Raw genomic sequence first — 18,735 nt, forward strand, 5'->3', positions numbered from 1 at the left:
CGAGTTTTTTGCATTTTTATTTTGAAATTTGCTAAGAAAGAAGGAAACAGTATTCACAGAAAGTGTAAAGCTTCTTACTCCATGAGAAAATGCACTGATCTCCTCCCTACTAATATTGTCTGAAGTGTTACACCTAAAGCTGACCTGCTGCTCGGCTCTCATAGTGTATGCCTCTGTGGTACAGAGAGCTGTGCGCGCGTGGGTTAACATGGGCTCATGGGATAGAAGATATTACAAGCCCATTATTCATTCTGAACTTGTGATAGCACGGTTTTCTGGACTTGGGAGTATAGGTGCGCACTTTTGATCACCTCATGGAGAACTGTAACAACATGAATGATGTAAGTACCTTAGAGAAACAGGCCCTAATCTTTAATCCTCAGAATATTTTAAATACTCCCTCTTCTAGGGTTATTGCTCAGCAATGTTTCTCCCTAGGAGACTTGGGGCTGGAAAGGAGCACCCTGACTCCTCTTTTCCTGATGAGTAATAAGCTGTAAATGCCTGTCCTCTGCTGCTGAGAGACGGGGGCTCTCCTCCTTTCCGGGGGGCCTTTTTGAAGTGACAGGAATTCGTGCTGAAGCTCGGGGCAGATGCGTGAGGACCCTTTCCCCGCTCCTAGTGCTAGTAGGAAGGAAGGGTCTGTCCTCTGCCATCCCCACCAGATGTGGGGTCGCCTCTATCTCCCCCCAGCAATGAAAGGCAGAAAGAAGGTCCGTGCCCTGCCCCTTCCCTGCGGGGTGCGGGGCAGGTCTCGGGGACCCGGGCATGAGGGCGAGTGGGCAGGGGCCAGTCTCCGCAGCGGCGATGGGGGGACGGGGAGGCGAGGGTGCCGCCTGGCAAAGGGGCTCCGTGGGAGGGCAGGGCAGGGCAGGGCAGGGGCCCCGCGGGAGAGCGGCCCCCCGGGGGGCAGGTCTCTGCCGGGGCTGGGTCCAGGGTGACGGCGCCTCCCGGCCGCCGCCATCTTGAGCGCTTGTCTCCCTCCCGTGGCCGGGCCGGGCCGGGCCGGGGCCGCCGCCAGCGCCTCCCGCCACAGCGCTTGCCGCGCGTCCTCGCCCGCAGCAGCGGCCCCGCGATGGCTGCTCCGCGCCGCCGGCCGCTCCCGCGCGGGCCCCCGCGGGCGGAGCGCCAGGCTCCCGGGCGCAGCAGCGGGCCCGGCACGCGGCTCCGCGCCCGCCAGGTACGAGCGGGCCGGGCCTGGGGTCTGGCGCGGGCGGCTCCGCACCCCTGGGGCCGCGTGCCTGGCAGCGCCCGGGGCCGCTAGCGGGGGCGGCGGGGGGCGGGCGGCTCCGCGCCCTTCGCCAACCGCCCCGCTGCACGGCGGGGACCGCACACGTGTGTGTGTGTTTGCGTGTGTTGCGCACTCTGTGTGTAGCACTGCATGCGGGCGTGTGCGTAGCAGTATGTAGCACCACCTGTGTGTATGTGTACTAGTGTGCAACACTGCATGTGTGCGTGTGTGCATACAAGTGTGCAGCACTGCGTGCATGTATGTGTGCATGCCAATGTGTGTGTGTGCATACCAGTGTGCAACACTGCGCTCGTAGCAGTGTGCAGCACTGCGTGTGTGTGAATATACCAGTGTGCAGCACTGTGTGCGTGTGTGTATGTGCGCGTACTAGTGTGCAGCACTGCTCCTGGGTGTGTGCACACTCGCATGGGGTAGGGGGGTGTTTATCTTCTCAACTTTACCAGCTCAGTCCTGGTCCCGCTAAGCCCCTTGCTTTGCTTGTTTTCTAGCACCTTCACCATGATCTGAATGCACTCGAGGGAGCAGCCGGCCACAGGGGTGAGTGTCTGTCCATGTGTGCTGTCAACCCTAGCCTGGCCTCACTTGTTCCCCACTTTCATCTGTGGCCAACATTCGCTCCTGCGAATCATCTGCTGCAGGCACCTTGCATCGCTCCGACCTGCCCTCTTGCTTTCTTTTCCAGACTTTTATCTCCAGGCAGCACAGGGCAGCGCGGGCTGCATTTCTCAGATAGACGGTTCTCATTTAAAACGTTGGTTAATGGTATGGGGCAGTGAGGAAGGGGGGCAGTTGGCAGGCCTAGAAAATTGCAAAAAATGGCTAACAGTTTATAGTGTGTCACAGGGGTCAAGGGAGTTGAGTAAACAGAGCTAAGCCTCCCCATCCTTTTACAAATGCAAGAATCTAAAGGCTTCTGTCAGTATACACTCACCTTTGTCTGGAAAACCCAATGATTGCCTGAAAGGTCATAGCTATAGAAACTTCAGTTTGATTAGTAATTGGCAAAGAATAAGAGGATATGGACAGCTATTTGGCTGGGGTGATATGAGCCCAGGGCAGGGGGTCAGACCTGACAATCTGTTTAGGCCCCTTCCAACCCTAAATGCTATGATACTATGTTATTTTTTATTTACTTTTTTCAGCTAGTATATTATTTGGAATTGGCAGCAGTGTATGAATTGTTGTTTTTTTCAGTGCAGGAGTTTAATAGGAATAAAACAACATTTTCTAGATAAAACACACAAGTTCAATTGGAATAAAATAGCATTTTCTAGATCAGGCTTGTCCAACATATGGCCCGCGGGCCGCTATGTGGCCTGCCAAGCCATTTTCTGAGGCCCAAGGTGCTGCGATGAGAAACGAAAGTAAACCCTTTACTTTTGTTCCCACCCCTTGTCCCTCCCCCAGCCCCTCAGCAGCTTCCTAATGGCTGCTGAAGGACTGGGGAAGGGACAAGGTTCCCACATGCACTGCATCAGCTTGACGTTGCTGACGCGGTACGGCTCCTTCCCTCCCCCCTCATTTCACAGTGTCCCTTCCTAGCCCTGCCCTCCCTTCCGCATTTGCATGCCGGCCCCACCTTGCTCCGGTCCCTGCCAGCTGCGCAGGCTGGAGCAGGTTGTGGTGCAGCGGGCACGGGGGGCGCAGATGCCAGCTCGGAGGGGTGCTGTGGCTGGGCCCATGGGAGATGCTGCTGGTGTTGTGGGTGTCAGGGTGGGAAACCAGCGTCGCTCTCGCCTCCCTGCATCCCCCCACGCCCGCAGAAATTGCGCTGGGGGTGGTGAGTCGTGGGCCCCGGGGAGGGAGGGAGCCCTGTTGGTCCGGCTTGGGTTTGGGCTGCCCCGGGGGAGAGGGAGCAGGGGGGTGTTCCTGCACCTCCCGTACCCCCATGTAGGGTCCCTGCACATCCCCCTGGCTGCTGAGCCCAGGCACGCAGGTGTGGGAGTATCCTTGAGGCTGCCCAGGTGGCAGGAAGGACACGGCAGGGTCAGTTGGTGCCCCTTGACCCCTGTGCCCCCAGGCTGCAGCCAGACTAGACAGGCTGTGTGAGCGACTGCTCCTGCGCGCCCCCCCCCCCGGCTGGATGTTGCCCTGAGAGAGCGCCTGCAAATAAGAAATTAAAGATCTGTGATGCATTTCAACCAAGTATTTGAAAAGTAGAAGGCGTGAAACCAGGTGACAGAAAGCTCTACTAACCTTTGGAAAAATCAGATCCCTGCAACAGTTCTCTGGAGTACCATGAGATGGAATACTCTGGAGTTGACATCTGACAGCACCATGTCAACAGAGGTTTTGCATTCAAAAATTATTTCTACCCCTCTGCAAATTGTGGCTTTCCATGTGGACAAAGGCAGGGAATTAAGGGTGCAGTGGGGTGAATCACTCCTCTTCAGCTCTGCTAGGGGGTTGTTTAAAATAAAACAGTGCTACCAGACCAAATTGTTTTTATTTTGGATTTTAAACCGCATTTCCAGACCCATTTCATTGTCACTTCCTGCAACTTCATTGGTGTCAAAGGTCACATGACATCACTTCCTGATGTGATACTGCTTCCAGTGAGGTCTTTGAATATGGCTCGCTGGCCCACTGGCTGATAAAAAGTTTGTGTTCCGGCCCCACATTCAAAAAGGTTGGACACCCCTGTTCTAGATAAATCAATCTGAGGCTGAGTCTAGACCAGGCTTTAACTTCACTGCTTCTTCTACCTGGTCACTTATTTCTGGTTTCTCTGGTATCTAGGTATTCCAATTTAGCAGTAGAAAAAAGAAAAGGAGAATATTAAAATTGCAAAAAATGTGTAGAGGGCAAAGAGGCTTTTTTAATATATGAAACTACAACTGGAACAGATCCCATCATTTTGGAATCTAGTCAGTTTCTGGTATCTTGCCCAAGTTGATACAATTACTTTGTATTTGCTTTCGAAGACAATGTCTCTTGGCTATACTCTTAAAGTATAAGAGTAAAAACTGTACTAATCACTTCTCCCCACTAACTCCAAGCTTTAATTTAAAGCACTGTGATGATGCAATTAACTTCCTCCTTGTTGCTTTTATTATGCTAGAAGCTTTTTAAGGGAAATACAGTAAGTCTGTTTTTCCTCTATTACAGAAGAGCTCTCTTTTGAGGAATGTTAGCCATTTCCACAGGATTTCCACTTTGAATAAAGCTTTGTCTCGCCCTCAGGGTCATTTTATTTTGTTGCATCCTGTGGTGAATCAGGTGACATTCTATAAGAGTGATCTCAGGATCCATTAACAATCTGTAGAACCTCCTCAACAAAATTAGCATGACACTGGCAGTGATCCCAACTGAGAACAGTGGGGATGGTGAGTGAGAAAATTTTTTTATGGACTTCCTCATACTTAATTTACTTTTAATAAAAAGAAGAGATGTGAACTAAAGTGGTTTTGCTGTTATGAAAAACAGGTCTTGATTGCCTCATTGGCAGAATTGTCCTGTGTATTGGATCCAGACTCGGGAAATCATATGACAGCGTGACAGTTACATCAATACAGTTAGCCAGAAACAGACAAGATGCTGAGTAAGCTGTCTCCTGTGAGACATGTTCTGTTGCCTGCACCACTGTGCAGTGTCTGTGTCCCTAACCAGATATTGCCTATTTTAGCTGTTTGTACTTTGGGGAGGGGCCCATTGCCTGTCTAAGGAGGAGATATATTCAGAGTTTTCCAAAGAGTAGAAGTAGCAAGTTCACTCGGTTGTAAGCTTCTTTCTCAGACTTCTTTGGTTCACTGAAAAGATGACCCTGTCTGCTTAATAGTCCCATTGGAGTGGGAGTCTCACTACAAAAGTTAAGATGGTTGAAGGGAGAGGGTGTAGCTGCACTGCAAATTCTGGTTCAGATTAAGTACCTTTGTTAGTTTTCATCTAGCTATCAGGGGCAACAATAATAGTAAAAACATGCTACTGTAGACATCAGCACAGACCAGCAACTGGAATAATTATACTGTCAGAAACCTTCCAAATGTATTTAGAGTTGAGGAACCTACACCAAAAATGGGCATAATATCATTTCAATGATTCACAGTGGGGGTCGGGATAAATAATGATGATGAGGCACTTTAGTCTACAGCAATGGGGAGGGGACCAAGCCAGCCCTTGACCAGTGGAGGTTTGCTGGTGGAGTTACATTGATATGATTATATGACAGACCCTCCTTCTATACATCTAGTTTATACAGGCAATAAAGTGCTTTACATAGCATACAGAGGCATAGGTTGTAGCCATGCTGGTCTAAGGACATAGGCAGACAAGGTTCTTTGGGTAAATCTGATATATTTTATTAGATCAACTCAAATACATACAGCTCATGCCAATTGATGCCCTAAGCAAAATAAACTATATCAGCAAAATAACTTTATGCCACGGTAACTGCATGTATCCTAACGCTTTCATAGTTATAAAGTGTCAAGAAAATATCTCATCCAAGCCAATATTACTGTACTAGTAAGAGTTTTCTTGTCCAGATTAGAGTTCTCACCAAATCAGATTTGGATTTGGATAGAAAAGGCACAAGGTAGAAGGGGGCAAGCCAGAATTTGGATGCAACAGACAGAATGGGTTGCTCCCACTAATCAGAAGGATGCTTTTGGTTGATAGAGCATCAAACTTAGATGATCTTAAGGAATACACATGAATAGAATGTTCCAAACTTCTGCTGATGGGAGCCTTGACTTTGTTTCATGCTCTTTTACTGGTTACATTATTGTAATACGTTAGGTGGGATTGTAGCTAAAGGCCACTCAGACTGCAGCTAGTGTAGTGTAATGTGACTGCCTTCTTTCTGGAATTTCACTGTTAAAATCTCTTCCAGTCCGCTTGGCATGGCAAAACTAAAATTTGGTGCCCTTCAAGACAAATGGCAACACCTGTGTGTTTTCTGTTCTGAAAGTTCTGTTTAGGCCTTGCTAGAAGTGGCTGTGATGGTTTTCTAGTTTTTGTAGGTTGCAGGTCTGTGTGCCATGTGGTAGATAGATTGAGCAGCTATTTTAAATGAATCTAGACAAATGTATACATTGTATACAGTGGATGAACAACGAATCCTCTAGAATCATAACAAAACCTCTTTCTTGGAGTGGGAAGGATAGCCCCAGACTAACAGCTAGGTTTGGTTGATGGAGCTGCTGAGTCTAAATGATTGATTTGAAATGATGCATTTATACTGTACAGTTACTAGGCACTCTTTAAAAAAATATATGCATAAATAAAATCATGAAAGAAGCATTAAGAAATAAAGATGCACAGCCAGTTCAGGCCTGAGGGGTCTCTTGGTTAGAGGATTGTGCTTTGCCTGTCTTGTGCTCATGTGTCCAGACCCCAGCCTCTTATTCTAAGGATAGGACCCAAAGGTCTTGGAGAAGAACACTTTACTGTATATATAAAATGTCATCAGTCTTCCTCCTAATGGCTAAAGCTCTGGATGAGGACTCAGGAGACTGGTGCTTTGGTAGACCTCTGGCTATCCCCATGTGTAAAATGGGGATAAAGATGCTGACCTTTGCAAACTACTTGGAGATCTTCTGATGAATAGAACTTAGAGGTGGGTGGTAGTAGTACTGTCCTGGAAAATGTGAAAGTCTACCCTATATCAGTTTTTCATGATAAAAGGATGCTAACTATTCATATTTGGCTTCCCCTCTTTCCACATCCATCTGTAGACTACACCAAAGTGCTCATGCCTTCCCCCCTCTCCCCCGCATAACTTCTAGCCTATGTTTTCAAAAGGGTTCACTTATTTAAGTTTTACGGACACACTGGGCAGGAATGAAAACCAGGAGTCATATTAAATATCTGAGGTACTGTAAAATACTTAATCTAGTTTAGTAGGTAACTTAATTTTTGGCTGTATTATGTGTAAAGAATCTTACTAAATGGTATATATTGAGTTGGTGTGGTCCAAATGGCTTAATTTGGATCATTGTTCAATCAGTAACATGTTTGTTAGTGCTCTGGAAGAGTGAAGGATATAGTGCTTTAATTAAATTACAGGCTGCCACTAAAAAAAAAAGAGTAGTCATAAATAATATTCAATCCTCCAAAGAAATACAAATCTGGGCATTAGTTTTCAGAGTGGGGTGACAGAATCCTACCGCTCTTATCCCAAAAATGATCTCTTTCGCTTAGGGTAGGGCTTGTCAGCTAGGGCTAGAGAGCATTTATCCTCTGCAAAAAGTATCCTTCCCTGCCTGGTGGTCGCTTCTCAGAATAACTGTCTTTCTTCCTGCCGCTGTTGTAGTGAAGAGATGTCGTAGTGGTAGAAAGAAGTCTAAGTTTGTAGTTAGTAGTTGCTGCCGGGCAGGGAGGTAGAGCAGTCTTGCAGAGGAGAGGTCACAAGGCTTGTCTGCATAAGTGATTTATATCTGTATAAACATGGCTGCATCTATGTAAAAAGATCTGTACCTACTGGCACAACTCTTTGCACTAGTGTTACTGACTAAACGCTTCGGAGATTTTACTCCTCTTGTGTTGGGAGTGTTTTTACATTGGAGCAGATTGCTTGCTGTGTTTGTAGCACTACTGTGCTTGGAGTCATTCCCATATTGCTGTGCCCTGCATCAGGTGACTGCTTTGTTTGCCTGTGTGGCCTTGACTGCTGTTGGGTCATATTGACCACATATAACCTCCCTGTGTAAGTGCTGGTTAACAGCTAAGTATTGCCTTTTTGACAGTACAGTAAAGGAACAGAAGCTGATATTACAACCTTGGGACACATGTGAGGACATCTTGGAAATGAAGGGCATTCCTAAGGCAAGAGAAGGGAAAGAATGGAGAGAAGGAGAAGAAGTGAGAGGCCAAGAAAGAGGACATCACTCATGTTAAGGAGTTGGTGGAGAAGGCGTTTGATTAAACCCAGGAGCTTGTGGCAAAAGGGCTTGCAATAACAGCAGAGCAGAGTCTGACTGTGACTGAGTGGGTGATACAAATAGACTTAAAGATGCAACAGCAGCACAGAAATAATGAATAGGCAGCTGTTACTGGAGAGCTCCATCAAAGTTGCTTTCCACCTTCTGTCTTTTTGCCATTTGAGCAAGCCAAAAGATTTATCAGACCTGGCTTTAGAATACCCTAGTTTTATATGGCTCTTCTTCATTTGGACTTCCTCCTGGAAAGAGCTCCTTTGACCTCTCAAATACACATGCTCCAGCTCCCACAATCCTGAGTGGCTACAAAGAGGAAAAGCTGCTTATTTCAGCCAAAAAACTTTCATCTCTGAGGGTCTATTAAATCTGGTTGATCTCTGAATTCAATACCTTCTACCCCATTTTCAGTGTTTACACTTTCAAAATCATATTTTATAAAATCAGAGTGTTGTTTTATTTTTTCAGTTGAAACAGAGCTGTCAAAACAGACCTGAATATTGCAATGTAGTCTGGGAACAAAAATGTCAGTGCAGTTTTGGGTCATGTAAAATTAGGGAGTAGAGAGGTAATAATGTATGGTTCTGGTCCCTGTGATACTATGTTCAGTTCTGGGCACTATATTAACAGATAGATATTGATAGAGTTTGGAGTAAGCAAGAAAAACAATCCATGGTCTGGAAGAAATAGTGTTAGACCTAAGTATGTATAGCATAGTTAAATGTCAAACTGGGGGGAAATATTCTCCATTGATAAATGACCAGAAGGCAGAAGGATTATTTGAGAGCCTTCTTTATGTTATAGCCTGGAATAATGAGGTGAAGTTCAGTAGGATCATCGGGGGTATGCTGGAAGGGAAGTGCTGGAATCCAGGGTGTTTGAGAATGTGATCGTGTAGCTCAGGGCTCAGCTGGTGGCCTGTGGGCTGCACGTGGCCTGTGAGCTGCACATGGCCTACGAGGGATTAAATTGCAGTCCCTGGGCTCCTGCCTGACTGTTGTTCTCATTATCGCTATAGCTGCAACAGGCCAGGCTCCCCCATCCCTCTTCCAGCTACAGGGGCAGGACAATGTGGCAGAGGGAATGGATGGTTGTGGCACAGGGCTGTGTAGGTGCATGGTGCTGTGGCAGGGGCAGGCATGCAGTGCTGCAGCAGTTGAGGAAAGTCACTTTCACAGGTGCGCAGTGCAGTGTTGGGGGGCTTGTGTGTGGCTACCCCTGGTGTGGCCTGTGGTATGTGTAGCCCTTGCTGTTGCAGCCTGGGTGGTGTGCAGCCTCCAGCTGCTTGGAAGTTGAATAGCTCTGATGTAGATAGATTCAAACATACTGTCTAGAACAGGACTTGTCAGCTTAGGTTCTGTGGGCCAGAGCCATTTGATCAAGTCTGTAGGCATAGGGCTTTGCTGCTGTGGGGAAAAGCACCAGCCATGGCTGGGTCCTGCCCATCTTTAACCTGAACTGGCTCAGCCTGGCCCACAGTCTTAAGATTGTTGACCGCTGGTCTAGAACATTTCTGCAACAAGAAAGAGATCAGTTAGATGTTCCTTTTTAAGTGAAATAAAAAATTATGTATGCAGTACTGCAAGGTGGATAAGGATGCCAAATCCTTGAGACTGTGCCATAAGGAATTTGAATCGTATGTGCATGAACAATACAGCCTCTCAAAAATATAGTAACTGTGGGAATGGAGGTAGTTCACTGTGCAAGGACTCTGGTCCATTGAAGAACTGCAGATGAATAATGTAGTGTTTTTATAATTAAATTAAGTTTTGAAAACTTGCTTTAAATAAGAGAGTCTTTTGAGCAATCTGAGCTAAACTTTGAACTGTAATGTTCTCTAGTTAAAGGGCACAGGATGCATCACTTTGGGCCCTGGAATAGATGTCAGTGTGATTGCAGAGTAATCAAAGCATGAAGGCTGTCTTAGCAACCAGGAGAGAGAAAAAATGCAAGCGCTGTGTAGTTGTTTTAAAAACCCAGTGTGGAAAACACCTGTCTATTTCTGCTGGGCTTCTGCAACAGCTTCCAGCATGAGAGAGGGCTTCTCCCTTCTATGCCCTCTTCTTCCCTGTGGGGCCAGGTCATGTCCCTCTGTCCCAGTCCACTCCATGAAGCTGGGCTGAAGTTGGAGTGTTCCCCACCCCCATCTGGCCCACATTTGGACCTGGCACTGCCCATCCAGCCCACCAGGGAAAAAGGTTGAGCGCCCCTGGCTATGGGAAACGCCTCTACCTATGATAGAGGATTACTGGCCTAGAAGGTTGGGGATCTGCTCTATTCTTTTACCTAGGCCTGACCTACATAGTAAAGTGATGTCAACAGGACTTTCCTTTTGTTGTCCTAGGTTTGAATAAAACCTCTTCCAGCAACACAAGCCCTCACCTTACAATCTGCCACCAGCAGAGGTGGGTGTGGATTCAGTCCAGTGACAGCTATCATAACTGCTATCAGCCCCTGGACTATTACCCATTGTGCAGCATGTGTTCTGTCAACACAGTATCTTTCAGTGAGGACATAAAGCACTGGCAAAGGGCTCTGTGTGTGCTTGCACTTCAGCAAGTTAGTAATGTCAGCAGCTGTAAACCTTAAAAAGTTCTAGAGGCAAAACCTTTGTACATGGACATGACCTCTGTACAGTAGCAGCAAGCAGCCATAATCCTCTTATAGCCACAGCAGTTATTCTTGATTAGGACAGGAATTCCCATCTATTGTAGCATCTCCTAATTCCTTTTTTTGAAAGAAATATGACTTGTATTAGTGTCAGAACTCCAGTTATATGCCAGGCAGCATATGCACAGAGGTCAGTGACAGAACAGGATCTGTGCAGCAGGTGAGGAAAGGGAGAAGTTCTTTAATTTAGTTGGCTGTACTATTAGGTTAGAGACAGATATTCATAAAGCCTGAGCCTGAATTGATTTAGTCTTCGCAGATTTGTTATAAACAAAAGTTTAAATTAGACTAGCCTGAAGTATATCATTCACTTTGCATTTGACAGCACACTGTATATAATGCTAGTGTTGTTCAGTATAGGTTTATGCAACATCTTCAGCACTACTAGGGAGAGATGCACGTGAACAACCTGCACACACGTCAAACCCAGAGATGCAGGAGTGAAATTCCTGTGGAGGTGCTCCCTGTGGCCACTGTGAAGACTGCTTGAGTGGCTATGGGAGATGCCCTGAATTGCCTAAGCATGATGTGCCTGGATGGGAGCATGTAGCTAAGAAAAGATAGGGAGGGAAGACATGTGCCCCAAAAGGCCTTGAGACTGAAGACAAATATGATGTCTTCATCCCATGACAAGAAATGCAAAACCTGCCATCACATCTCCCCCACCCACACAATTACTACACCCAACAGCAGAGTCATCAGCATTCCCGGATCTTACAGATGCATCTCCAGAAATGTAATATATCTCATCCAATGCACCAAATGCCCATAGATGTCCCAGTAGAAGGATGACGGAGAGATGAAAGGGCCAAATTGACAAGCTAGGAAAGCAATCTTTGCAGTAGCGTTTTGGATTAAATTGTCTGAGGCAAAATTGCATTCGTTGAGGCCAGGTGCAATAGTGAGCAAGATGCCAGAGGATGAGAGTCTGGATAAGAGTTTATTTTAGAACTGTTACGCAGTAGGAATCTGCAAGACTTAAATGTAGCCTGGATGTGACAATTTGAGTGAAGACCCAGTCAAATATGTCACCCGGATTACAGTTCTGAGCATCACTGGCAGGATGATGTTGTCCAGTGATTGAGAAAGGAGGCAATAAGGATGGCATGCTAAGAAATTAAACTGCTGAGCTTGAACTGACAGAACGGCATCAACAAAGAGATCTTTGAGAGCCAGGCCAAGATTTTAATTTGGAAGAAAGAAACAGGTCCAAACCAGAGAAATCAGATTTGTGAGTCATCCACATAAAATGAAATTCATGTTTATGGCTGAGGTTATTCAGGCATAAAATGTAGAGGAAGAGCTGCACAGGACCAATGATAGAGCCTTGTGGGACTCCCACAGAAAGCAGAGGTTTCCTCTTAAGCAAGTTCTGAAGGAAAACATCTAAAGGTGGGAAGAGAACAGGGGAAGGGCAGAATCAGAGAAACCATGGAGAGAGCATGACTGACGCTATCAAAGGCAGCTGGAGAAAGGATGCAGATGGAGTATTGGTTCTGAGATTTGGCTAATAAGAGGCCATTAGAGATTTTGGTGAGGGATGTTTCATGTGAATGCAGTCAATGGTAACTGACAGACAAGGTTCTTTGGGTGAATCTGATATCTTTTATTAGACCAACTAACATAGTTGGGAAACAATTATTAAGCAAGCTTTCGGGTTCAAAAACCCTTCATCAGGCTAAGGAAGTTTCTGCAGTTGGCGTGTGCTCTTCCTGGATGGAATGAAAAATAAAGAAGCCAGAGGCTGGGCTGGTATGCATACAAGATAGGCAGTCAGTGAAAATGTAGATTGAGGATTCAATGGGTGAGAGACAGGCTGGGGTGGGGGGAGAGAGAAGGGGGATGAATAGTGGAGAGTTACCTGGGGAGTCAGATGTCAGGCAGATTATAATGTGTCATAAATGCAATGTTTATATTTAGTCCATGGTTTTTAGTATGTAGGAGGTTGATGAAGTGGAGTTCATAGGCTCATCTCTGGGAAGTGTTTTGTAAGTTCCCTTTTAGGATCAGGCCTGAGAGATTGGAGAGAGAGTGGTTTTCTTGTGAGAAATGTGCCCCCACCGGTAATTGGGTATTCCTGTCTTTGATAGATTTCCGGTGTGCATTCATTCTGGTGCGCAGTTGTTGTTTGGTCTCTCCTACGTATTTTCCATCAGGGCATTTGGTGCATTGGATGAGATATATTACATTTCTAGAGGTGCATCTGTAAGATCCGGGAATGCTGATGACTCTGCTGTTGGGTGTAGTAATTGTGTGGGTGGGGGAGATGTGATGGCAGGTTTTGCATTTCTTGTCATGGGATGGTCTGGATGCATTTGGTGTGTTCTGGGCTTGAGGAAGTTTGCTTCAGGTGATGATGTTAGCGAGGTTCGGTGCTTGTTTGAAGGCTAGGATGGGTGACTCTGGGAAGATCTTTTTAAGAATAAGGTCTTTTTCTAGTATGGGTTGCAATTGTTTGAGAATTTTCTGTACGGGTTCGAGGGAGGGGTGATATGTCATAACCAGCGGTGTGCAATTTGTGGGGGGGGTTTCTTCTGTACTGCAGCAGTTCTTCACGTGGTATCCGGGTGGCTCTTTCAAACATGCGATCTGTCTCTCTGGAGGAGTGTCCTTGTTGGGTGAAAGCCTTTTTGAGATTGGTGAGGTAGCAATCCCGGGTGTTCTCTTCAGTACAAATGCGGTGGTATCTGAGGGCTTGGCTGTATATCACAGCTTTTTGGGTGTGTTTAGGGTGATTGCTGGTTCTGTGCAGATACGTATGTTGGTCTGTGGGTTTCTTGTATAACGTGGTCTGTATTTTATCATTCTGGATACTAAATGGTAACTGGAGTGGAGAGGGTCTAAAGCAGGTATTCTTAGTCTGTTAAATACAAGGCACTCTCCATAACTTTTCTGCAGTTGACAGCACCCTGTTGAGAACTACTGTAAAGTCTTAGCTTATCTACCTTGGCTTATCTCCAGGTTGCCATTGCCACACAGAACTGTCCCACACGCCTGTTTCTAGATTTGCAGAAGCTGAATGTGACTGTGCCCTATACCCAAAGAATTTCTCAGGAGGATGTTGCTTGTAATTCCTATTTATTAATTGCCAGCCAGGAAGGGAGGGGAGCAAAACCTAACTCAGACAGCAGTGCCTTCTTCTACTGCACAGCCGCCTGAAACAGAAGCATGCAGGGCATTTTTGCCTAGCAGCAGCAGTGCCAGTACCATGGCTTCTTCAATGGGTCTCTAGCCCCTTACGTGCCATGGCACAGTGGTTGAGAACCACTGGTCTAAGGATAGGATTGGAAGAAAAGAACATCAGACAGTGATTGAAAAGTGCACTTGGTAAGTATAGAGATGAAGTAATAGTAGGAGAGTGTATTGGGGCCACAGTTGGTTTTTCAGGTCAGAGAGCTGAAAGCATTTTGTAATGTGAGGTCACAGCCAGAGGTGAGCAAGGGTAGGAAAGGGAATGACAGTGGATGTGTAAAAGAGGATAATGTGCTTATTGGCAAGTGAAGATGGAACAGAGAAAGGAGGATGAGAAACTTTTTTGTCTGTTGAAGGGACAGAACGGAGGAGAGAATTGTAGAACAGGGTGGAAGGTTAGTCAAAGTAGTGTTAGGCAAGTTACTCCTATGCAGTAGATGGTAGCATGGCAGTCTGTTTTCAAAAGCATTGTTATATGTGATTTGACAGACCTGGCTATGTTAAATTAAACTAGTTAGTTAATTCTGGTCCAGTAAGAGAAGTGCCTTAGTTTTACATCCTGTTGCTTCACGGTAATTTTGTTTTTCCATCAGAAGAGCTAAAATTACCTTCTCTACCCATGCCAAATCATTTTTTACATTTGAGGTCATGATTTACCTTTTGGTTTTAATGTTTCAGTTGACATTTTTCTTAGAATTTAAAGCTGATTTCCCTCTGGATTCTAGCAGTAGCATTAGTTGTACAGCTCTTCACTTGGTGAATTTTGTGTGCTTGCTGCTATCAGCAGAAAAGAATAATAGTCAAGAGGCAAGGATGTCTTCTTGGAATCCATCCAAATGATTTTGAAGCTTTTTCTTTAATGAATTTTTTATTTCTCTCTCTTCAAAGCTGCTCTTTGGACATATTCACAGAATCTGGCCTGCTGACAGAAAGACTTTTGGAGGGGACTTAGAAATGCATTTTAAATAATCAGACAAACACCCACTCAAAGTTAATAAAGTGTTTGTGTTTTTCTCATTTCTTTTACAGATTAGAACATTCTGTACTTTGCTTTTGAAACAACTGGCAAAAGAAAATGGATGGCTTTTTAGACTACAGTACAAAGAACTTCTCTTCAGCCAATATGTCTAATGTCTTATCTGGCAAATTGGACTACCAATTCAACACCACTGGTAGTCCTCCTTCAATGTCAATAAGTAGGCTTTTCCCAGCCCTGTTACAGTGCTTTGGCATAATCCTTTGTGGATACATAGCTGGAAGAGCCAACATCATCACATCAACTCAGGCCAAAGGTCTGGGAAATTTTGTCTCCCGCTTTGCACTCCCAGCTTTACTATTCAAAAATATGGTAATACTTAATTTTTCTAATGTGAACTGGTCCTTCCTTTACAGCATCCTAGTTGCCAAAGCTTCTGTATTTTTCTTAGTCTGCATTTTAACATTATTGGTAGCCAGTCCTGAAAGTCGATTTAGCAAAGCGGGTTTGTTCCCTATTTTTGCAACACAAAGCAATGACTTTGCACTGGGATATCCAATAGGTAAGAAGTTACTTATACTGTCTTGTTTTTTTAATGTTGTTTTCCTCTGTTTAGGCATTTTGCTTATGCTTATACAGTTTTATGCTCTTGTTTCTTAATTTGAGATCTCTTACAATCTGAACTGAAATCTTAAGTTCTGTAATACAGCCCTCAGGCTTGTCTACCTGGGAAAGTTACTGCAAAGTTAGGTGAGGTATAGGATGAGGTAGCTTACTCCATTTTTAAAGAGGAGGGAGAAGTTCATATACTGTCACTTGGCATACATGAGATGTAGCTTACTTAAAACAGACTGTATTTAAAATAATGTTATATATACCATTACTGACATGGCCATGATTGATTAAATCAAGGTTGTTTAAGAAACTTTTAAAGTGAATACATTGCCTTGCACTTACTGCCTACTAACAGTGTACCATACCATAAGGGTTTAATGCAGAATAGCTAGTGCACTGCAAACGTCTCATCCTGTATTTTCCATAACTTGTCTTGGAGAAAAGCCCTCAGTCAAAAAACTGCATACATTTACCAGCACAAAGTTATGCATGTGGCTTCAGAAGTGTTGACTGGATGTCTCTGGTGCTAGAAGAACAGGGTGCAGAAACTTTTAGTTTCTAATCTGTAAATTCCCATCTGGTATGTGAGGATTTACCATCTGTTAGAGGTGCGGATTTTTTGTATGTGGTATCTTTTAACCAAAGGCGTGGTTGGGATAGATATAGACAAGCTTTCAAATGCAAGGCTTTCTTCAGGTCTCTTCATTTATTCTCTATCATCTGTCAGTTTAAGTGACAGATCGTATTTTTAATTTTAATCCTATTTTTAGTATAGAGAAAAATATTAATCTCTACTTTTCTGCTCATTCATGTAGTCACTTATCACCACTTTTGGGAGGCAGGTTTTTTGTAGTTCTCATTGCTTGACTGCTAATGTACTTTTTTGGTGATTCATGCAACATGTTTATTGCACATCCCACGTATACTTGAAAGATTGTGTTTTGTAAGTAATGTTGCATTTTTTTTACTTTTAAAGACCTGTAATATTTTATAAAAGCTTTTTAAAAATAATTTTAAAAGTGCACACTTTCAGCTGAAGTTCTGTAGAAAACTTCAAGAGTTGGCACATCTGCAGATTAGGCAGTGATCTTGAACAATAATCAGTTTAAAAAAAACAGTGAAAAGCATCTGCTGGTTTCCAGACCAATTTTATGATTCTGTTTTGTGGCCACTTTGTTCTATTACTTTAAACATTTTCCTATCTTGTGCTGTATGAAAGTTCCTCACGTACAAAAGAATCTGACAGGTGGTATGGACAGACATTCATTGAAGTCCTTCAGATCGCATTCCAGTTTGGAGTGCTTCAATGCCATGCAGACATAAAGGCCACGTACAGACTTGTACTAGTATAAGTGATTGGAAACCAGCCTGTACCTGTAACAGAACAGAAGTTTGGTGCACACAGACTAAGAGATCATACTGGGCTTAGAGAAAATCCACTTGTTTCTGAAAAATGGGAATCCTCACCTAGAGAGGGAGTGGCTGATGCTGTCACTGTCTGCTAACTATAATTTTATTTCAGTTAATTTACAAAGGCTAGAATTATTCTAATAACTTTCCAGATGTCACCTGATTATGGTGATTTGATGTGTTTGTTTTGAGTTCCCCTATAGCCTGTAGTTCTGCGGAACAGCTTAAAAGCTATAGTTTTCCTTGACAGTGTATCAAGATTTTGTGGCTGCTTCTGCATGATACTTCTGAACATTCGCAGGAGAGTTATTCATAGGAATGGCTGATCCAAAAATGGAGGCTGAATTCCCTTCTGTGCTTCACAGCAGGCAGGGGGGTGGTAGAGCTGCATACTACAGACACTATAACACCTTAGAAGGTTCTCAGGGGTTTGGATAGAGAGAGTGGTTTACCTTTTCCAGCTAGTATGGGAGAGGTTGCTTAATGTAGGGCTCAAATAAAACTAAAGCTTGTACACAAGATGGAGACAAGGACAGCCCCTTCCCAGTTGCTAGCAGGCAGGCTGGTTTCCAACTGACAGCATATCCCTGAATCTCACTTTTGGGCTCCCTGCTGTTGCATGTTTACTTCTGATTGACAGATCTAGTTCCTCTGTTAGCATATGTATGAAATGTTTTTCAAGTCAAAGCTCAGCTGTCCTCATAAACCAGAAAGCATTTCTAGTGTGGATGTGTTTTCTGTTACCAGTGCTACGCTTGTGCTGACATAGCTATTGTTTCCCCTGAATGAAACAAGCTGTACCACCAAAAGATCAGCTTTGCAGGTATGAGCTGTGTCCACACTACCAAGCTTTTGTTGGTACGGCTGCATCAGTCATAAATTGCACCTCATCACAGTTTTGACTGACAGCTGTGCCAGCAAAAGCTTGGTAGTGTAGACCTAGATCTAGCATAGTCCTGTTTTGTACATAGTACCCATACTGTCCTTGCTTTGAGTTTCTAATAATACCTTCACTGAGCTGTTTTTGCCCAAGGCTCTTCAAGTCCTTGCCTAGTGTTTTGTTTTACTATATATTCAGAAATGTGCTGGGCATTCTGAAGAAAAAAGACCCAGTTCTTTCACTGAAGAGTTTGCAATTTAAGTAGACATGACATAGCAAGGGGAGTGCAGATTGCTTTATGCATCTTAAATCTGACAACAATCCGGAGAGGATTTATGTTGCACTATTTGTAGTAGCTTGATCTTTTGCATTCAGTGAATTTTGGCTAATTGTTGATTTATTTACACTAATATATCTTTGAATTTATGTTCCCTTTGTGGCACTCGAATTAATACATAGAGTATCATAGATAATAATGCTATACGGTAAGTACAGCTTGATAGTTTACACTTGTTAGTCATCCATCAGCAGTAGTGTAACGGGGGAGTGAGCATGGTACCAGCCTGGGTACTGGCTGTTGAGAGGGCGCCCCTCCCCCCTGAGTTCTTGCCATAGCTGGAGAAGCTTTACGCTGTCCAGCCATAGGAACTGGGCAGGTGCAGCCTTGCACCCAGCAATATATCTGGGGTAGGAGGGGAGCGAATAGGGCACCAGGGATGGCTCATAGGGATTCCACTGCACAGCAGTAGAAAAAGCTGCCTTCACTGTACCAAGAGCTGAGGCAGATAAGACATAGCGATCTCTCTGTTCTCTTATCCCTGCCTGTCTCCAGTGGTCGGCAGACTTCCTCCCTGGGCACCGAATT

The 18,735-nt window shown here is 44.7% G+C and overlaps 1 protein-coding gene across 6 annotated transcripts in view; it reads left to right on the plus strand.

Moving 5' to 3' along the window:
• The first annotated feature begins 233 nt into the window (after window positions 1-233).
• The window catches only part of GPR155 (G protein-coupled receptor 155), a 49,328-nt gene continuing 30,826 nt past the window's right edge, over window positions 234-18,735 (plus strand). For 2 of the 6 annotated variants that reach the window (XM_059727275.1, XM_059727276.1), the window contains exons 1-3: window positions 1,013-1,180; window positions 1,741-1,789; window positions 15,019-15,527. In XM_059727275.1, the coding sequence (XP_059583258.1) occupies window positions 15,065-15,527 (463 nt within the window). In that variant the 5' untranslated portion in view covers window positions 1,013-1,180; window positions 1,741-1,789; window positions 15,019-15,064. Of the gene's footprint in view, window positions 342-618; window positions 714-1,012; window positions 1,181-1,740; window positions 1,790-4,435; window positions 4,579-15,018; window positions 15,528-18,735 lie in introns of those variants that run through there. The other 4 variants (XM_059727272.1, XM_059727273.1, XM_059727271.1 and 1 more) reach the window with 4 other exon arrangements.

The sequence above is a fragment of the Alligator mississippiensis genome, chromosome 4 (genome assembly GCF_030867095.1).
Source record: "Alligator mississippiensis isolate rAllMis1 chromosome 4, rAllMis1, whole genome shotgun sequence".
NCBI lineage: Eukaryota > Metazoa > Chordata > Crocodylia > Alligatoridae > Alligator > Alligator mississippiensis.